The following is a 21,092-nucleotide window of genomic DNA, read 5'->3' as shown; positions in this document are numbered from 1 at the left end:
TCCTATTGCAATGCTTAGGCTGCAATCCTCTGCGCTGTTACCTACCGTAAAAGCAGGCCCCAGTAAACTCAAGAGGTGATGCAAAGGATCGCACTATTAGGCTGCAATCTTATTGCAAGCTTAGTAGGAGGCAACCCCAGTGGACTTCCTTCCGAGTAAAGGAGATTAGGAGCACGGTGCACACCCTAACCATGGCGTAATTACTAGCATTATTCTAGTCCTGCAATAGTTTCAAATGGCTTCAGTCTCTCCTGAGCAATTTTATTACATTCCCTTAATGCATAGCATAGGTAAGGGCAATTGTTTTTACTTCGTATTCAAAGGATACCCTGCCACCAAAACAAAACAAAACAAGACAGCAACCACCAAAACAACATTGCTGTATTAATAAAAAAAAGGGCTTTAAGATAAACTAATTCATGAAAGACAGGATTGCAATCAACAACTGGGAAAGATGCCTTGATGGTCCCTTTGAAACACTGGAGGTGATGCAATTCTTTGGCCACTTGGCATAGCACCATGGGCAGTTTTTGGGATCTGACCACTGATGCAGAGAAGATCCTAGGTGCTGAAAAGGACCTCACAGCAAATGCACTTTGCTGGTGAGGTCAGAATCAGACACACTTATTCTGGTGGAAAGAGCTAAATGCAAATGGACAGAGTAAAACCTCTTCTCTTCCCAGGCCGAGTGAAGGCATCCGTTCCTGAAGGAAAAACTTTTCCCCTCCGTTTTTGTTTCTTTAATCTGCCCTCCTGACCCTGGTACACGGACAATCCATTTCCCCCCTTCCTCTTCTCCTTCTGCCACATCCCCAGGCCTGATATGGCTGCCCTGGCTTCTATCCGTGGTTGGAAAAATGCTAGCTGGCGCCCAAGATAAACTTTTCTAAAGCTACATTCTTCCTTACCCACTTCTGAGTGTCAGCTGTTTGTCTGGAAGCTTTTGCTGCAAAAGCTTTTAACAAGGAGGATAGGAAAGGGGGGGGAATGTAGAGTGCAATTCAAACAAAACCAACTCTGGCCCCCAACAACCATCCCCCAAAAATCCCTGACACAAGAAAAAACAAAGAAAGAAATGGGGAAAGGATGGGGGGAACCTTCTCCCCAGGAAATCTTTCCAACAAACTCCTCTATCAGAGGTTCATTGTCAATCAATTAGTCAAAGCAGTGGGACTTAGTCGGTTGGGGGGCAGTTGGAGAGACAATGGGTCACTCCGCTGTATTACTATTTAATCACTTTTACTAAATAAATAAAGCAGCCCTAAGGTGCTGTCATGTCAAGGGAATTTACAGCAAAACAAAAAACCCCAAAGAAAGAAAAAGCCTAATTTTTCCATTACTTTTTCCTTCCCCTGAAGAACAAGAGAGGGTTATTACTGTAGCCTCAAGTCTCATCTTTGTGCAGCTCCTCTTTGATTCCCACTCGGACCCTGCCACTTTCTGGCACTAATTTGTCAGGCTGAACAAAGGAGGGATTTGTACCTCCTGTAAGGTCTCAATTAGGAAAGGCTTCTGCTGTATTATGTGCCATTCAGACAGGACACAATGATGGTAATTACAGGAACTGCACTAAATGGCTGAAGAATTCACAGCAAAACTTTTTTTTTCCACCTCCACAAAGCTTGCCCCTCTTTTGCAGCTGTGGGGGAATTAGATGAGGGTAGGGGGGTGGAAAGAATGGAAGGGTGGGCCTGATGCCTACAAGATGCAATTACCAGCAGTATTCCTATTCAGTTAAACAGCCACCCCGCAAAGTTAAGACAGCAGACATCTTTCCAAGTGGGAAAAGACAAATGGCTACCTTCAACAAGGACTTTCAACAGACAAGCCTGGTTCAGCCCAGTTTCCATAGCACGGCCTTTCCACTCCTTAGTTTTAATGCATTTATTATGTCGTTAAATTAAAATAAATGAATAATAACAATGCATCTTTTTGTTCTTCCCTTCAGGAACCCCAGGGCTCTTTTCATGGGATTATGTGATCCATCTAGATGTTGCAAGATTGCACGTGCACACCTCAATCCATACCCAAGTTCACCTTTCCTGGGGAGAAATTTCGGTGTGAGCTAGGAAATCACAGTTAACTTTAACAGTGCATGAACCTCTATAAGCTTCCCCAGCTGGTAGTTTTTTCTGAGGCACGGATCCTGCCAGAATGGCTCAGTAAAAACAGTAAGGTGCACTCGCAGGGCCACCTTTCAGCCAATGCACAGCTGGAAACCACTAGCATAATTTGCTAGTGCAATGCTGCATACAGAAAACTGGTTTTGAGCATACAAGGCCCAGGTTAAAAGCCCTGCTCAATGACAAAACTTACCGGATCGCCTTGAGCTACTCACTAGATCTCAGGTCACAAATAGAGGTCCCTGGACAGTTTCTGTTCAGAATGTGCCCATGCCCCGGATGAAGAAGGCTACAAGGCTTCTCTACAACCTTCTGCTGCGACCTGGATGGCAAAACACCGGGACCCTGCCCCCACCTACATCACCTCCAAAGTGAGGTGAGACTGGAGAGAGAAAGGGCTACAAGAGGGCTGCTGAAACACTAGTGAGCAACCTGGTTCCACAGATGCAACCGACAGTGTCCAGCTTCAATATTTGCTAACATTTTGCCTTGCCTTCACTGGCTGCAATTGTGTTTATCCAATACCTCAAGGGCCATTGCTCCCCATATGAACTGACCCGGACCCTGCAATCATCATCTGATGCCTTTCTTCGTGTGCCTCCTCCACAAGAGGTCTGGAGGGTGGCAACATGAGAAAGGGCCTTTTCTGCAGTGGCTCCCTGTTTGTAGAATGCGCTCCCCAGGGAGGCTCACTTGGTACGTTCACTGCGTATCTTTAATCGCCAGGCTTTAACGTTTCTCTTTAACATACTATGGCTTTTTAAAGCTGTTTGTAGGAGCAGGGTTATTGGGTTTGTTTTTGTTCTTGGCTTTATTATTTATTTTGTGTTCTCATTTTGTATCTTTATGTTGTGAACCGCCCCATGATCTTTGGATGGAGGGCAGTATGCTAATTTAATAATAAATAAATGTGCTCCTGCTTTCACACTGACCTTCTTCATAGGAGGACTTAGGGAAAGCTCCACTAGGAATTTGCCTGAACTCCTTCTGCTCTCCCAGATGAGAGCAAAGGCAGCTGATCTTCCACCCACTTTCAATATGAATGGGGAGAAAGTGAATCGGGAGTAATAACTGTGGCTTAAGGGAAAAGGTTTTTTTGTTTTTGCAGAGAAGTCACCAGAAATGGAATATTGGGTGTGATGCAATAAAGGGGAAACAAACACAGTGAGCAGCCTCTCTCAAACTGTTTGGGACTACAACTCCCATCAGTCAGCATGGGATGGGAGTTGTAGTCTAAGTGTCCGGGTGTTGCTAAACTGAGGAAGGCAGGGAGAGAGAAAATGGCTGGTTTATTTTAAAGCTAAATGTTCCATTTTTAAAAGAATAATGATTATTATTTACAGAACAAGCACATCAGTCTCACACTTCTATAGGATCTGTATAAATAACCAAATAAGACATTCGGCCTGCCAGAAAGAGGAAACCCACATTTCACCAGCCAAATACTTCCCAAATACTACATAACACCACTTTTCAATTAAAATCCGTGAAATATAGTTGTATTTCCGGGCTTTGACCCTAAACGTACTAATGCCAAATAGCTAAATCTCTCCTTAACATGCAGGAACAGAATGATGGCAATAAAAGGATTTTTTTTTTTAAAAAAAAAACAACTTTCAAAACAAGGATGGCTGACTAAAAATATAAAGACAATTTGCTGTCACTGCCCCCTGCTGGAAAGACTAATTGCTGCATTCCTGGGCATCAGCAATCAGGTGTGTTACTGCCACAAGATCCCTTCCAAAACCTTTCTCCAGCACGCGACCCTGTTCAGGAGCAGGGGAGGCACAGATAAGGATAGGCTGTGCCCAGTGGGGCTTAAATTTTTATTATTTATTAAATTTGAATACTGCTCTTCATCCGAAGTTCACAGTGTGGTTTGCAATATAAAAATACAAAATGAAAACACAACGTGATGATGACCTCCAACGGAGAAGCATGGCCCATGCTTCTCTGTTGGAGAAATAAGTTCTCTCTATGGAGGCACCTTATTTAGGCAGCCAGGTTGCCCAGCCTGTTCCCCAAGTCTCCACTTGGATTCCTGCTGGTGCAAATCAGGACCTACGTATTTTTTGTTCCATAAGACACACTTTTTTCCTCCTTAAAAGTAAGAGGAAATATCTGTGCGTCTTATGGAGCGAATGCGTGATCCCTGGAGCTGAATTGCCCAGGGGCTAAAGGCAGATGGTGCTTTTTTGTTTTTAAAGAAAGAGCTCAAGGCTAACAAGAGGGAATGAGCTGAAAGGAACCCACTCAGCAGCTGATTGCAAGAGATGGGGAGGGAGATAAGAGAGCTAGCTCCCTTCCCGGCCCCTTGCCTAGGCCTCAATTGTTGTCTGCAGAGGGAGACATGTGACTAGCTGATTAGATTATCTGTCAGGAAACTGTAGAAATTGGTCCCTTTCCTTTCCTATAGAAGAAGCTGCAGAACTGTGAGTTGAACCCCATAAAAACAGGATTTTTTCCCTTTGCAAGGAAACTCAGCAACTTTGAGCTGATCCTAAAAAATGGAGCTTTCCCCCCTTTGCAAAAAAAACCTGCACAACTCTGAGCTGACACCCCCCCCCATGGGGCTTTTCCCATTTGCAAAAAAGGCTGCACAACTTTGAGCTGATCCTTAAAAAAATGGAGCTTTCCCCCTTTGCAAAATAAGCTTCCTCAAATATTTAATGGGCACCTAGGCCTCTAGGAGTTGGCTGCTATGCCTAGGACAATTCAAGAAAGCAAAATATTTTTTTCTTGTTTTCCTCCTCTAAAAACTAGGTGCGTTCTATGGTCAGGTGCGTCCTATGGCGCAAAAATTATGGTGCTTAAAGAACCAGGTGCCAGCAGAAGTCTTGTAAGCCCTGGCAGCTCATCACAAGCGCATGCATTCGTGAACCATGTCAGCACAGCTAAGGACACACAGAAAGATCGCCCAAGTCATAGAAATTGCAACAGAAAGCTGTGCAAAACGCAGCAGAAAGCCCTTATACCTTGGGAAAGCATGTCAAGTAGTAAAGGCAGGCAGAACAAGTACAAAACGTCCGATATTTATTTGCTTACCTGCACACTTGAAACTCTGGGCAGTCAGTCCTCTTTCCAACGACAAGGTAGTCAGGATGCTCAGAAAGCTGGTGGTTACCGACTGGCGTTTGATCTTCCTATGCTCTTTTCCGCACAACAGGCCTTGGGTTTTGTTTCTGAGCGTCACTTGCAGATTCTGACCCAAGCTCCTGGTTGCATTGGCGGCAGACTTCAAGGCCTCCATCCATTCCTGAGCTCTTTGACGGGTTTCTGCCCGCAGACGAAGCACATCTTGAGGAAAGATAACCTGAAAGCAAGAGTCACAATCATCCAGAATATCAGTCTGGACAGACAGGCACACGTCAATGTTGTAGCTCAACAGAGGGTCTTCGTCAAGCCCACCGGTCTGAAACGCCATGAGGAGAGACCGGCTGAGTACAAAATGGAATGCTTTCCAGTTATTCTGGAGCGTCAGTCTGTAAAGAGTCCCTGATTTGAGAATGTTTTGGTAGTCCTTGATGTTTTGGGTCAACGATGCCGACTGGAAAAATTGGGTAGGTTCCTTCTGTAAACCACGATTTTGGATGATGCCGCTCTCATCGTTGTCTAATTTCTGCGAGCGCCCCAGATCTCCCTGGGGCCTCATGAAAGATGGCACTGAGGAATGAACAGCTTCCCAAAGTTTCTGCCCCCAGTCCAAGGCCTCCCATGGAGACTCTGCCTTAAGCTGCAGGTGCGAGTTATTGAACAGCACTGCATCAACCACATTCGTTTCCACGTTGATGCTTTGGAAATGCAAAAGCAGGTAGACAGTAGGAAGGTTCTGGTTCCCACTGTTGTCAAGCCAATACAGGTACAGTTTGTATGGAGTGAGTTCTGCGCAGCACGTCTGCCAATAGCTGTCATGGTTGTTCTTAATTTCCAAGTATCCTTTCTTCAGGATATTTGAGAACGTCGGCTTGTGTTCTAGCAGAGAGTTGGAAAAAATGTTAACTACAAATATTTTAAACTTCTCTTTTGCAGTTTCTCAAACAGTGGGCCTCAGGTCACTTTCAAGTGGGACTCAGGGCCACAGCCCAGCCAGGGCCTTCTCACTCTCCTGCCATGTCCACTTACCATGCTCTAGTCTTCTGGTTGGACCAATGGCACTTCCAGCATACCTCCCCATGCAAAATTAAGATGACAGGAAGAAGAGAGAAGGGAGATTTCCCCCAGTGTTATCAGACAGCAACAGCAAGAACTGAAATGTGCCCACTGGTCCAACAAGGTTGGCAACCCATCTGCTAGGGGTTCTTTAGCTGCAATCCCTGCATTGCAGGGGGTTGGACTAGATGTCCCTTCTAACTCTAGCTATATGATTCTTTGTCATACGATTGTAACCCATCCTGGGAACTTACGCTGAAGGGCAACTAAGAAATCTAATAAATGAGTAATTGTCATCTGCACAACAGTTTTTCAAGTTTGCAGATGGGTCCATTGGCCCAAAAAGATTGGCAACCCCTGATCAAATCACTCTGGAAGTTAGTTTTCAAATACAATGAACAAACAATAGGATTTGAGGTGTCAATGAAATGTTTCCTTTGACTACGTGGAAACTATTGTCAAAAATTCAGATTTAGAGTCTTCTGATGGCAACAAAGATGTCTGTTGCATTTTGTTGGGAAAGGGACCCACACCAGCACCCCAAACTGGCGAAATGGCTCCACTACATTCGGGTCAGAGTTATGATGATTCAAGTGATTTAATCAGATGTACATTCATGAAAATAGGGTGACTGAAAACTGCAAGTGGAGGAACTTGGCTTGTAGCTTTGTCAGTTTCTGCCCACTGGGGAGTCAAAGCACTTAACTGGACTAGGACAATAGAGACTAACAATTCAAAATAATCATTCCTTTTTACTGAGCCGTAAAAACTCAGGAGTTGATTTCAAGAATCTGAACATTATTGGCAGCCATCTACATGACACATAGGTGCTTTTAGGAAATTAAGTGAATCTAACAGCAAAGAGTATGACAGATTTACAGGATTTCAACCTTAAGTTGTCATAGCAGGCGAGAAAGGTGAGAAACTCTGAAGAAACAATAACTGAAATTTCTTTGGTTACATCATGAGTAGGTAGGGCTGAGTGATATCTGGTTTTCAATATTGCAATGTATCACCAGCTAAACACTGCAATATACTGATACATCACAATGTCTGAAATGATGGAACTATGTAGAGGCGAACAGTAGGGCTGGGCGATAACTGCTTTTCAACATTGTGATATGTCACCAGCTAAACATCACAATATAATGATATATCACCATGTACGAAATAAGGATGGAACTACCGGTATGTAGAGGTATTGGCTGGTTTTCCCCACATTGCGATTTTTGCATAGCACATGCACATACACACATCACGATTTGCAATATATTGCCAGGTCAAAAGTTATGAAACCGATATCACAATATGGACTTCAAACCGGTTTTGGACGATATATCACCCAGCCCTAGCAGGAGTTCCATTTTAGTTCTGCATAACTTGCTTCTCCTGCACATACCTGACATCACAGAATGAAGTGAATCCCTCCCGGTGGCTCTACTCCCTCTTCTCTCTCGCAAAGGCCTAGCACCCATGTTCAGGGACTATGTGCTCCCACTGGTTTCTCCTCCCTTCTCTTTTGTGTGCTGTGCTTCAAAACAGCGGTTTAAAGAGCGCAAAGGGATTTGATCCCTGCCTATAGGGATGCCTGGGGATCTGCAGGGCTGGCTATGCCAGTGGTGGGCTGGGCAATGTATCGATACATCGCCCAAAATTGGTTTGAAGCCCACATCATGGTAACGGTTTCGTAATATTCAACATGGTGATATATTGTGAATCATGATGTGTGTGTGGGCTATGTAAAAAAATGTGGGGAAAACCATGAAGCCAGTTGTTGCTTCTCTTATGATTCCTGCTGCCCCTGTTGTACTATAAAATAACAGATGTAACAATATGTTAAAGATGAGTAAAAATGCATCAGTTTTAGAACCCTAAGTTGCCAGGACATTACCCCGTTTGTCTCTGCATTGTTGCATCCTTATTTCAGACACTTTGATATATCAGTATATCATGATGTTTAGTGGGTGATATACAGTATCGTGATGTTGAAATTCAGACAAAGGAGGGGGTGCTATGGCACTGCCTTGCACGCTGAGTGTGCAGTGACACAGAGTTTTTCGAGATGCGTTGCCGCCATTGCGAGTTCATTGGCTCCCTCCACATTTGGGTGTTGCCATTGATAAAGAATTTCTGATTGGTGGGGAATGGCAAAACTTCCAGGGGTGCTGGGGGGAGTGCCAGTCACTTTTGCATTTCCTGGATATGTATGTGTCTCCCTCCCAGGCTGAGAATGCATCAGATTTGGTGCTTGTGTAGTAACAATGCATCTTCATGCCTGCCATAACGCAAGTGCATAACATCCAAAACACAGCTTCCAAAAAGGAGCTTTATTTCACATAAACTGCTGGGGGGGGGGGAATAATTAAATTCAATCTAAACTGGAAAAAGAAAAGGTCTTTAAAAAAAAAGGTGTTGATAAGGCAAGGGTATAAGGAAGAAACCAATTTGATTTGCCTTCCCTCTCTGGTCCTATCCCTTTGTAGTACTGATCATGTGTATATATTCCACATTTATCTTCCCTTTCTGTTAATCATCCAATAAGAGAAACACAGCTACTGCAGACCCAAAGTGAAACTTCAGCCCATTGTTCCTGTTTCCATCAAGCACAGGTGACTCTTCTAAGCTTCTCCCACGTTTTTATGCCACACTCACCACTGTTTTCCCTCCCTCCTGCCTTTAGCTACCACACAGACTTGCTTGTCTTTTGCTGAGAGAGAGAGAGAGAGAGAGAGAGAGAGAGAGAGAGAGAGAGAGAGAGAGAGAGAAGAGCTGTCTCTCCTCCCCATCTTTCACAGCCAGACAGCCTCTCTGCCAGCTTTTTCTCTCCAGCTCCTGTGATCTGGCTTCATCCGCTCCCACTTAAACTGGGACAATGACAGTGGACGGCTTGATTAAAATTCAAATGCAGCAGACCCTTCTGGTTTGAGAAGTGGCTGGCTCCTGACATAGACAGGCGGAATCACAGCTGCCCCCCCCAATCTCTCACTCTGGTTCCTTCCCTCCTGCCACCTCACCTTCTTGGTGTACAAAAGCTGCATAATACCTTTCCGCTGAGTGCTTTCTGTCCACCCTCTAAAATAGAAGCACCATTTCTCTTCACTCTTTCCCCAAACAAGGAAATTAAATCAAGGCAGAGCGAATCAGAGCCCATCATAGTAAATAGGAGATAATCACACCAAATAGCCTACATCTGGGGTGCCTTCCTTTTTTCTAAAAAAAATGTAATTTCTTGAGAAATAAGGACCAAAAGAAGAAAACAGCGAAGAAAACAACCTGCTGAGAGCCGTATAAGATTCCTCTTATCTACAGATTATATCCCTTTTCTTGCTGTATTAGGTCTCATTACAATCTTTTTTTGCATACGCTGTGTTTCAAAAACGGTTGCTCACAGAGGCCAACATTTCTCTCCTTTTGTGCTCAAATAGTCTCCCCGGGTACTAGAAGAAGAAAAATTTGAAAGTGGCATGAGCAAAACCTGGGATGTTTATCACGGATACATAATCTTGTATTGGTGGTCTAGTCTGCAAACAATAGAAGAACTGTCTGATGGAATCAGCCCCAAAATCCATCTAGTACAGCCTTGTAAGGGATCCCACAAAAGATACCTGCAAAAGAAGGATAAAAATGCAGCTAGCCTGTCTAGGACTGGCAGCTGTGGGAACTGAGAGCTCCAGCCCCCTGCAAAACTGCCCCGTCCCTGCTGAGCAGAGAGGAAAGGACTTTGCCCCTCAGGCAGCCGGCTTGGTTTCTATACTGGGTGCCAAGGATGGATGGAGAGCACCGTGTTGGCATGCAGTCCCTTGTTGCCCATGGCTATCAGGTGAGTGCTTCAATATAAGGCTGAACAGGTGCCTTGAAGAAGCTTGCACACATGGCATGGAGGGGCATCCATGATTCTTCATTGGCTTCCCATCCCCAGTGGCAGACTGCCTTGTAATGCAGATGTTTCATTTAGCTCTTATGCCTAATCTCCATTGATAGGCCTGTCTTCCATGAATCGTCTGCCTTGGTCAGGCCATCCCTGGAGTACTGCTGTGTTCAGATCTACGGAATTCTCTCCCTTCAAAGGCGCTCATCATATCCAACCTACACTTTGGATTTTTAAACTGGTTTTTAAAAAAACAACATCTTTTCCAAGTCGCCCTTTCCTAGTGGCCTCTTCCATGTTACAAAATATACAGTTGGGCCGCCACTTAGGCAAGGGTTCGGTTCTAGGGGCACATGTGCCAAGGCAAAATCACACAATATCAGGAACCCCCAGAACCAGAAACCACCACACACACACACACACACACTCCCAGAGGCCCCCCCCCAAAAGCCTGGCAAGTGAAGCACCCCTGGGAGCATTCCAGAGACCTCTTGCAACCTTCCAGATCCCAGTAAGCAAGGAAAACCCACTGGGTGCATAGGTGGGGGGGGGGATAAATAAATGGAGAGTGGGTAACGTGAATTTCTCCTGCTCTCCATTTATTTATTTAACACCCCCCCCACATATATATAAGGTTGCGATCGCATATGTAAAATGAGCAAAGGTTGCAGCCCCACTGTAGTATGATTTCCTCTTTTAGCAGCCTTTCTACTAAAAAACCCCCCAACGCTTGGCCTTTCTATAATTGATAATGCTTTCACCTTTATTAATTTTTATTATTTTAGGTCACTGCGTTTACAGTGCTTTCCTTACACTGTGATGCACCTTGGGCCAAATATAAATAATTTGATAAATTAAAGTGCTAAAAACTAGCCATAGTGTCAGGACTGCACAGGCTGACCATCCTGGGATTCAAAGTCACTACCTTTGTCCTCATAGAAAGAACCAGCAACTAGAGCATCTTCCAGTTTCTCTCCCTTACTTCCAGATACTGTAGTGAGCTGGGTAGCATAATTTAGACAGGCTGCAGAATCAAAGTCTTCTACTGCCAAATGTGTCACAGAAATATTTATATTTACAACCGTAACTCAAGTTGTGTTCCTTTGCTTTTAAGGTTGAGACAATCTTTGCAACCCATGGTGGGAGCTGAGAACTGAATTTTCGAGGTTCACAGCTCCAAATCCAACCTGGGATTGTGTTGTCTCACCGAACCTGTCACTTTCCGCTTTCAATAAGAGATAGGCACTAAAAGAAGAAGAAGGAAGCCTGGTGCAGCAAAGTATCAAGCACTCACCAGAATTCCCTTGAATGTCCTCTCCCTTTTCAAATCCAGTTGGTGCAAATGAAAGTTTAGGACATCGATTGTCTTGATTAGACGGCTGCTGTGAAGAGGCATCAGCTAAGATGACACCCCAGTCTATGTGGCTGACGTCTGAGCGTGACCGGTTGTGGCCTGGCTTGAAAGTGGCCGTTTCCTCACTCTGCACTATAATATCGTTCACAGAACGGGGCCGACCCCGCCTCCTCTGGCAGATGTTAAAAGCCGAGGCCTCCCCCCATTCCACCCAAGAGAGGTTGTCTGGAACCATTCCCCTTTGTACTCCAAACTGTTCTTTGGCAGGAATTGCAGTCTGCACTTTGGTTTCCAAGAGTCCGTTTTTGCAGTGCTCCCAAACGAGGTTGGTCTTCCCCAAAGTGATGTTCCTCAGGTCTCCGCAGGCTGCAATCCTATTAAACACCTCGTGGCCGACCAGCTCAGGGACTTCCTGGACCCCAAAAACCTCTGGTGGGTGAACATTCTCTTGTTTAGCATCAAAGGTGCTAAAGAAATCTTCCGTCACTTCCAAGGCTGGACTGATGTCATCGACCTCCAATGCCTCCATTTTATTGGCAGTCAGACCAGAAACTTTGGGGAAATTTTGTCAAAAAAAACAACATAAAAATTCCAGGTGCAGAAGAGGAAGGTGCCTCTGGAAAGATTCTGACACTGCTTGAACAAGGAGGTGATGGGAGCTAAATGATTAGGGTTGCAACTGGCATTGGCCTTCAGATGTTTGGCTTGATTTCCCTTTGTGAACGTGCTGCTGAAGAATAACCTGCCCTCTGTCTTACCAGTCTGGATGGTAGGATAGGATGGGAGGGTATTGGCTGTGCAGTAGAAGTCCACAGAATCTGGATTTTCCTGTAAAACATGTTACAAAACCATGTTAGTGAAGTTGCTCTCTCACCAGAGACAGGGTGAGTGGAACACCAGCAGAGAGATGCTGTTCTGCATGTCTTATCTGCAAAACGCCTGTCAGCACTCAAATGTTATAGGGTTCTTCGAGTATGGGCCATAGCTTCACTAGACTAACTAAAGGACGATAGCAAGTCCCTGGTTCAAGTGCTTCGAGTTCCCTCAGGCTGTAGAAAAAGTGGTGCAAAGGGAACAGAGGTTAGGAGTCTGGGGGGGGGGGAGAGAGATGCAAGGCGACAAGGCAGATAGCTCATGGGGTAACCAACATTCACAGACACTGGGTTTCTGAAGCTCTGGGGAGAGGAGAAGAATCAATGGGGCAACAACCATATTTTCCGCCTTAGGCTTTTTGGTCCCAAGAACAAATACTTCAGAGATGTCTCTATCTTAATAGCTCTCACAGATATTTTTCCTTTACAACTGATCACACTTTTTTTGTTTAAGATATACTTGCACTTGATTGTGTTTTCTTGACCTAAGAAGCCCTTTGTGGCAAAGTCCAAGTACATACATATTTATCACTCAGCACTGTTAATTAATATACGTTGCAGAACATTTCCTGGGCAGGTATATCCCCTGTTTGTTATTCTTTAACTTGAGTGGCTGCCTGTGAAAAGGGTTTCAGTGCCAATGGCACTGTGACAAACAACCTGTTTGTATCTCTTGATTCAGTCAAAGCAATTGACCCCATTTTCTAGTTAAACAACTCTTGTGTTCTTCAGACCAAAACACATCTAGTAACTTAAATAGCCACAAATTAACACCCACCAGCCCATAAATGCTGTGATTTATTTTCATAATTTAAGCTAGCAATTAAACTGCCTAGACATTGAACAATTTATTATACTCTGTGCAAGGTTAACTGACTAAAATGCTTTGATCGGCTGCTACTTTTACATGGCAATCTTATACAGGTCTACTCACAATCAAGCCCCGTGGAGATCCACCAGGTAAAATGCAGCCTTGGAGATCACTTTTTGTTAGACTGGCATTGTAAGCGTTTTCTGCCACATCACTTGGGTACATCCAAAACTATTTTACTGCCAAAATATTTATCAGTTGCAAATCGCAAGTCCTGTGATGGGAAGAAATGACTCAAGCATCATTGCACAACAGTGGAGAAACCACGATGCAGCGCGATTTCCACTGGCCGGTTACAATCAAAGGAGATTCCCAGAAGTAACTCGGTTTTCAAATAAAGGATAAGGCAGACCAAGAAAAAGAAAGAAAGAAACCTATCATCTTTGTTATTATTACTGACAAAATGTCCAACATAATGACAGGCAGAGTGAGAGCCTGTATACTGCAAGGACCTCTCTGGGGAAATGCAATACATCTTTGTGTGCTCTGGGCCAGAAATATGCTCTATCCCCTTGTGAGAGCTCTGTCTGTGGAAGGCCACCCAGTGTCACCGCTGGCTTTGCCCTCACCACAGTAGTGTGTCCTCCCACCCACCATACAAATGCAGCACTGTTCTCGTCCCCATAAGAGAGAGAGGCAGTGTTTAGAAACTCAAATATATAAGCTAATCACCAAATGGCACCTTAAATCTAGGTTACGGCCGCTACAACAGTATAACTAGCTGCCACATCCACATCCCCCCCGCGGGGTTTGTTGTTGTTGTTTATTTCATTTCTATACCACTTTATGTTTTAAAGAAAAAAATCTCAAAGCAGTTTACAACACATGTAAACATCAAAAGAAACAATCCAGGATAAAACTAAGCCAAGCTTCAAGGAAAATATTTCAGATCCTTCTCTAAGTGGCAGTTTGCTTTCCCCATATTTATTTTCCTACTTAATTTATAGAGCTGCCTCATAGCAGAAGGACCCTAGGAAGCCAGTGGGGTGTAGTGGTTAGTGTCGGACAAGAACCTGGGACAGGGCCCCCAAACTAAGGCCCAGGGGCCAGATGTGGCCCAAACGCCTTCTAAATCCGGCCCTCGGACGGTCCAGGAATCAGCATGTTTTTACATGAGTAGAACGTGTCCTTTTATTTAAAATGCATCTCTGGGTTATTTGTGGGGCATAGGAATTTGTTCATGTTTTTTTTCAAAATATAGTCCGGCCCCCCCACAAGGTCTGAGGGACAGTGGACCGGCCCCCTGCTGAAAAAGTTTGCTGACCCCTGACGTGGGAGATCAGGGTTCAAATTCCCACTCAGTCATGAAGCTCACTTGGAGTCAGTCACAGCCTCCCAACCTACCTCACAGGGTCACTGAAGGGATTGACTAAAGAGGGGGTGAACCGTGTACCCCTTGGAGAAAAATGTGAAAAATTGATGCAATAAATAAGATCTTCAGCTTACCTGCTTAAGAAAGCTGGAGGGGCCTGCCAGATGGAGATGTCAGTCGCCAACCTTGCATCCAGATATCTGCACCTGATCACAATTTGATCCATGCAAGTCGCAAAACGCGCCTGGCACCTGGCTGATTTCTAACACTGGAGAGTGGCAACTGTTTGCTGATGACAGTGAAAATAAAGACAGGCACTTGTGGATAACGCTGGAGTGTGTGAAGTAAATACCCCCACACCTGAGTGATATCACTGTCTTGGCAAATGGTAGTTTTCTCCATCTGTGAACTAAGGAGGAGGCTGCAACCTGCTTATTTTGTCCCTTGGCATCAAGCCTGCTACCTCCATGGCTCTATCCAAGGTTCTGCTTCTCAGTCAAGTAGTAGAGTTCACTTTTAAGGACACAAGAGAAGCCTGGAAACTGGCATGGGCAGATTAAACCAGGTGTGGGGAACCTTAGGTCTCCATATGCTGCTGAACTACAACTCCCATCATCCCTGGCCATTGGCCATGCTTGCTGGGGCTGATGGGGGTTATAATGCAGTCCTAAGGCTCCCCACACCTGGTTTAGGTAGCTCATAACAGAAGCCCCCGGATTCTTGTTGCCAACTTCGGTTTCAGCAGTTCAGAAAGAGGGCTACCAGATTCAGACCCAGAGACTGCCTGAAGCTTTAAGAGCTGCAGGGCAGAAATAATGCAGCAGCAGTAGTCTATCTGACCCTCAGTGTTTTAACTGTTTATCCATCCATTCCACAGGGTACAGCGAGAGTCCTAAAGAAGAGAAAGGCCTGTTTCTCAAAAGCAAATTCCTATTCCTCAGTGCCTGAAAGACATGCTGAAAAAATGTGTTGGCAGTTTCTGTTGTAGGACTGAGTGGAAGCTTCGGGCGTTATGGGACATTTCACTTTATTCAGCCTAACAGTTTTCCCTCTAGTTTCCATTCCCCTGAACTAGCAAACCTGTCTAAATACATATTAGGGCAATGCCTTTATTGGGCCAATCAAAATGTCATAAAATACTGTGCAATTTTGGTTGGCCTAATAAAAGTAGTGCCCTAATATTTGGCATTTTTCTTATAGGTCAACTCAGCTATCTGTATATTTTTTACATAGAATTGCATTGCACACATCTAAAAGCCGAAGTCTGAATTCAGCACGGCTTCATACAGCATATCTATATGCAGGGAAAACCAGAGTGATCTTAGCACTACGGAGACAACAAACCCATTCTGAATTAAACCAGTGAGAAATGATCTAAGATAAAAGGAGCCTGAGAAAATCTTTCAATGGGGTGTGCTAGTCAGCTAAAGATTATCCATCACTCTCCATGGTGATAGATCTAGCAACAATAACACAGCAGCAATTTAAGCAATTTCAGACTCTCTCACATGCATGACTTTAAATGCAGAAAATGAAAAAAAGAAACAGAACTGTTTGCCATATACAGGAGCACTTCTCTAAAGCTCTGTTAGAGCAGCTACTGGTAAGCAGGGCTGACTATCCAGGCACTGCCCTCTGTGTTACTGTCAGTCTGACTTCCAGTCTGAAACCACTCAGGAGCAGGTGACAAGGAAAAGAAGTGGCTCAGTTCAGGGGTTGAATACAAAGCAAAACACTGACTCACCAGGGAAATCATGTCATGCAGTGACCTTTCCCAAGCATTCTGCATGTCGTCACCCAGAGGAAACATTTATACCCAAGGCTCAAGGTATTGAATCTTCCTATCAACACAGCAACACTCAGAAGCAGTCAGAGAACTTCCTAGAAACTCTTGTTTTTCTTGACAACGCTATTTAGCACAGGTGTCAGCAAGATTTACCGCACCTGGGCCGGTTCACTCTAGCGGAGATCCCTCTGTGGGCTGGATTGTGTGCGCGCCTGAGCGCGCCCGCCTGCGACTTCTGGCGTCTGCGCAGACGCAATTTCCGGTGCCGCAAAAGCGAGTCCCCACGCTGCGCCGGTTTAGCACAGTACACAGGGACTCACCGAGCGGGTGGCTCAGTTCGGGGGCCGGTTAAACAATCCCCGTGGGCCGCTTTTGGCCCATGGCCCTTAGGTTGCCTACCCCTGATTTAGCACAACTGCTGCTGCTGGCTTCTAAAAAACCTTCCTCACACACACACACCCAAAACACTTCTGATTTAACTATCAGTAGCAGGGGCCCCCACAAAGCAAGAAACATCACTAGGGTTGAATGAAATTACAGTATATCTGAAAGGTTGTGGCAAGAATAAGGAGGCATTCGACTAAATCAGAGTTTCCCAAACTTGGGTCTCCAGCTGCTTTTGGACTACAACTTCCATCATCCTTAGCTAGCAGGACCAGTGGTGGTCAGGGATGATGGGAACTGTAGTCCAAAAACAAAGTAAGTTTGGGAAACTTTGAACTAAATAAACACACAAGTGCAGCTAGTTCTGCTTGAATGATGGGACTTCCCCCTGTCCCCTCCCCAGACATTATCAACATCATACATTCAGAAATATTTCATCATCTAGCTGAATCAAGCCATAGAATGTGTCCAGACTGGCAGCTTGTTGTGCCCATTATTACATACAGTATTACATACATTATTACATATTTTGACTCTCCTCCACCTCTTTCAGCGGTTCCTTATGTTTATAATATTTTTACTGCATTTCCAAATTAAGCCTATTTATTATTTATCACATATAGTCAATATTTGTTTTATATCACTGCACATTTTTGTAATTAATCCTGCTAATGTCTTAATCTGTTCACAATATTTTTGAAAGTATATAAAAAAAGATTTCAACTCTATATTAAAAACTTTGTTGTCTTGAACGTACCGGGGTTACGTTCCTGACCCTTGCATGCATCAGAGGAGCACGCATAAGCTGTTATGCCCTATTTTCTGGCCACTTCTAGGTTGTCGCAATGCACGCATGCACAGTCACACGTCAATTGGATGTGCATAAATTGGTCACTGCCTGTATGTCAAAATCAGCACTTTGAATTGAGCCCAGAATCTTATCAGTAGTCAGTGCAATTGTGCCAGAATCAGTGTAATATGAACATACCTTCTAGTCTCACTCAGCAATCTGGCTGCTGAATTCTGCACTAGCTATAGTCTCCAAATTGTCTTCAAAAGCAGCTCCACATGGTCATCTGGCCCAGACATGATCAGAGCATAGACAACTGAAGCTAGGTTATCCTTGTCCAGAGAGGGTCACACAGCTGGGTTCTCAGCAGAAGGTTCATGCCACCAAAGCAATTTGTGCCTCCGATAACAGAGGCGGATCCAGAAGTCCCACTAAATTGTGCACCTGCCTCTTTAGGGGGAATGCAACTCCTTCCAGAACAGGATGAACCCCACCCATTCGGTGAGAAGTAGTAGAAACCAAGGAGAACACTCAACAGCCCAATTCCTGGCCCAAGCAAAGGGCACTCAGAATTTGAGGTGGATGAAGAAGAAACTCATCCCCACTGTCCCTGGCATAATGCTGAAGGTTTATACTTAGTCATCAATGTTTTCTCCAACAGGCTGCATGTTTCAGTTCTGGATAAACAGACCCTGTTTCACTCTCAGACAGTTTGAGTACTCAGTACAAAAATACATTGACCTTGGAATTCTAGTACTAACAGAACAAAGCCATGCATATGTGTGCATTTTCTTTTTGCCATGGAGGCAACTCTGAAGCATCATCTATGCTCAGCACAAACAAAAGCAAGTCATACAGACACTGCTAGAGATGAGGTCATTAAGCAGGGAGGCTGATGATGAGATGGCTGTTTATAACCATACTCAATTTTTCTATACTTCCAGTTCCTGTAACTGAACCAGGAAGGAAGAGAACCAGGAAGGAAGAGAAGGGGAGTCTGTTATATTGCTTCACGTGAGAGAATTTGTGGCAGCAAAAATAAATAAATCAGGTAATTTCAAAAGATGCTGCAGCACTGTCTTTTGGATGCTAGGGGCATGCCTGTGCATGATTTAAGCAAAAGGAAGCCTCTGTGTATTCAACAGAACTTAGACCCTAACTAAAAGGAAATTATGCTATTGAGAATATCATCACCAAAACAGGAAAATATTTCATATATTTGCCAGCATCAAAACCCAGGAGGATTATTCCAACCCCCCATTTTCAGGGCAGTTTTAAAGACGAATATGTAACATTTCAATGGTCTTATTTTTTCTCTCTTTCTGCAGAATAGCCATGTGCAGCCCAGGAAAAGAGAAGATAAATAGACTCTACTGAATCCAATTTGCAACTGTTGAATCCTTCACTTTCATCTGAATTATTCCATGGCCTGCATCCTAGACTGGATATATTCCTCTGCTCCAACCCAATCTTGGAGGAAGTTCTATCCCTGGCTACCCTAAAGAGCATTATTAAATGACAGGTGAATGTACTGTCTCCTATAAAATATCTCCTATTAACATCTCCACAGTAGAAAAGTTGGCTTTTTATTGGCAAGTTGATCAAACTGGCTCACTCCATCTCTAGTCAATATCAATCCACAGGGATGGAGTTTTGTTACAGTTTACTTTAGATTCAGTCATTCTGAGAATGGTGTATGTTATAGTTTATGGTTATTATCATCAATTAGATATATGTATGGGTGTGTGTTTATGTATATGCATCTCTCTCTCTCTCTCTCTCTCTCTCTCTCTCTCTCTCACACACACACACACACACACACACTCAAAATTAGCCAGGCACCAGGCACATTTTGCACCTGCCTACTGGCCACTTGTTACCAAGTGAAGATGCATGACATCATTTGGAGGGCATATCTGGGGATCATTGGACCTTTACTATTTTCACACACTAATACCACATCCTGTAGGAACAGGCCAATATATATGTAGACTGTCCCTGGATAAATTGACTTTCTTTCAGTTCTCAAAGTTCTTAACCTAGCTCAAGGTTGCCTTCTGAACTAGCCAAATGTTTAACAGATAATCACAGTCAGTCCATTATTTGGGGGGGGGGGAGACTTTCAAACCATCTTGCCCCAAAATGGCAACTATAACCTCCTTTTTCACACTTTGCACTCTGGAGTAAAAATATGTGCATTCTCAAGGAAGCCTGGGTAGCATGGTACACTCAGAACACACCTAGCAAACTATTTCCCACAATGCTTTAAAAAAATTAATCAAAGAGAACATTAATATACTTTTAACTCTGACTCAACAATTTGCATGCCTTCGGAGGGCACCACATATGTGGTGCACATGTAATGTGCTAGAGAGCTATTCTGGTAGAGTCTTGCGTGAAACAGGGAGACCCAGCCTCAACACTGCACCACAAAGTTCACTGAGTGATTTTGAGGCACCCGCTATCATTCAGGGTTAACGGAATTCAATTTATTCCATAGGGTTGTTGCAATGATACAAGTAGGGTGGTGGGTGGTGGTGGGAATGGGAATGGGATGCTCTTACACACCACCTTGGAAAAAGGGCAGGTTAAACACTACATAGAGAAGAGAACAAATATATATTAGACACAGCCAGATGCTGCAACAACAACGAAACACAGTTTACATAAAACGCTTAAGCCGACTGCACAGCTTTGCGCTTGTCCTGCAGTTACTGCCTGGGTTCTTTGGTGAAAGTGGCACGCAGTTATAACTGCATCTATGGGATGACCTAATATTGCATAATGTAAGGAGCTGGGGACGGAGGGAGACAGAGAATGAGTATAGATTCAGGCACAAGAAATTGCACAACAACAACAACAACAAACCCCCAAGCTGCTTGATTTTATAAGGATGCGCGCCTCATAAAAGTCGCAGAAGAGCTGGCAAGATGCTGCAGAGCAAAGAGGGCAACTGGCACAATAAGGAAGGCGCCATAAACGCCCAGGCTGGACCTTCGGGGTGGTCAGGGGCAGAGCCGGCCTTTCCACTCACAGCTGCGGAGCCTCCATGGATTCAGCCGCAAAGGCAGAGAGGCTCAAGCCACAAGCAGCCTCGACCCGGACTCCGCACGAGCCGTTCACGCGCCGCCCGGGGGTCCCGCGTTTACTGCCACCCCCACCCCCCGCCGCCGGCCGGTTTCCCTTGCCTTCTCTTCCCTTCCTCCTCGTTCCCTCCGCCGCCGGCCACAGGCACCGGCAACCTCCCTCAGCCTCAGCCTCAGTCGCTGCCGCAGCCGCCGCCTCGGCTCTCTCTGTTTACAACCTGCCCTGGCCCCGGTGCTCGCCTCAAACGCTTCCCCGCAGCAGCCAGGGAACCGGGAACCGGCAAGAAGGTTCCGGCCGGCAGCCTGTCCCGCACTCCTCAGCCCCGCCCAACATAAAGATGACGATTATTATTATTATTATACCGCCCTACCCGGGGGGGAGGGTGTCTCAGGGCGGTTCACAAAATACAATCAAGATACAAAACCACAATATACATAATGAAAATTAAAACAAAAACCTAATAATAATAATAATAAACAACCCTCCAACATGGGCA

At 44.7% G+C, this 21,092-nt stretch overlaps 1 protein-coding gene across 4 annotated transcripts in view; it reads right to left on the bottom strand.

Annotated features, from left to right (window-relative positions):
- Positions 1-20,918, bottom strand: part of PLEKHM3 (pleckstrin homology domain containing M3) — a 72,636-nt gene extending 51,718 nt beyond the window's left edge. The window contains exons 1-5 of one of the 4 annotated variants that reach the window (XM_035138301.3): positions 17,708-17,895; positions 14,684-14,838; positions 13,301-13,451; positions 11,435-12,322; positions 5,169-6,095 (exon numbers count right to left, since the gene is read on the bottom strand). In XM_035138301.3, the coding sequence (XP_034994192.1) occupies positions 5,169-6,095; positions 11,435-12,023 (1,516 nt within the window). In that variant the 5' untranslated portion in view covers positions 12,024-12,322; positions 13,301-13,451; positions 14,684-14,838; positions 17,708-17,895. Of the gene's footprint in view, positions 1-5,168; positions 6,096-11,434; positions 12,323-13,300; positions 13,486-14,683; positions 14,839-17,707; positions 17,896-20,697 lie in introns of those variants that run through there. The other 3 variants (XM_088669785.1, XM_088669894.1, XM_088669863.1) reach the window with 3 other exon arrangements.
- Between the last annotated feature and the right edge of the window lie 174 nt (positions 20,919-21,092).

The sequence above is a fragment of the Zootoca vivipara genome, chromosome 1, assembly GCF_965207765.1.
Source record: "Zootoca vivipara chromosome 1, rZooViv2.hap1.1, whole genome shotgun sequence".
Classification (NCBI taxonomy): Eukaryota; Metazoa; Chordata; class Lepidosauria; order Squamata; family Lacertidae; genus Zootoca; species Zootoca vivipara.
This window is presented reverse-complemented; position numbering and strand designations above follow the sequence as displayed.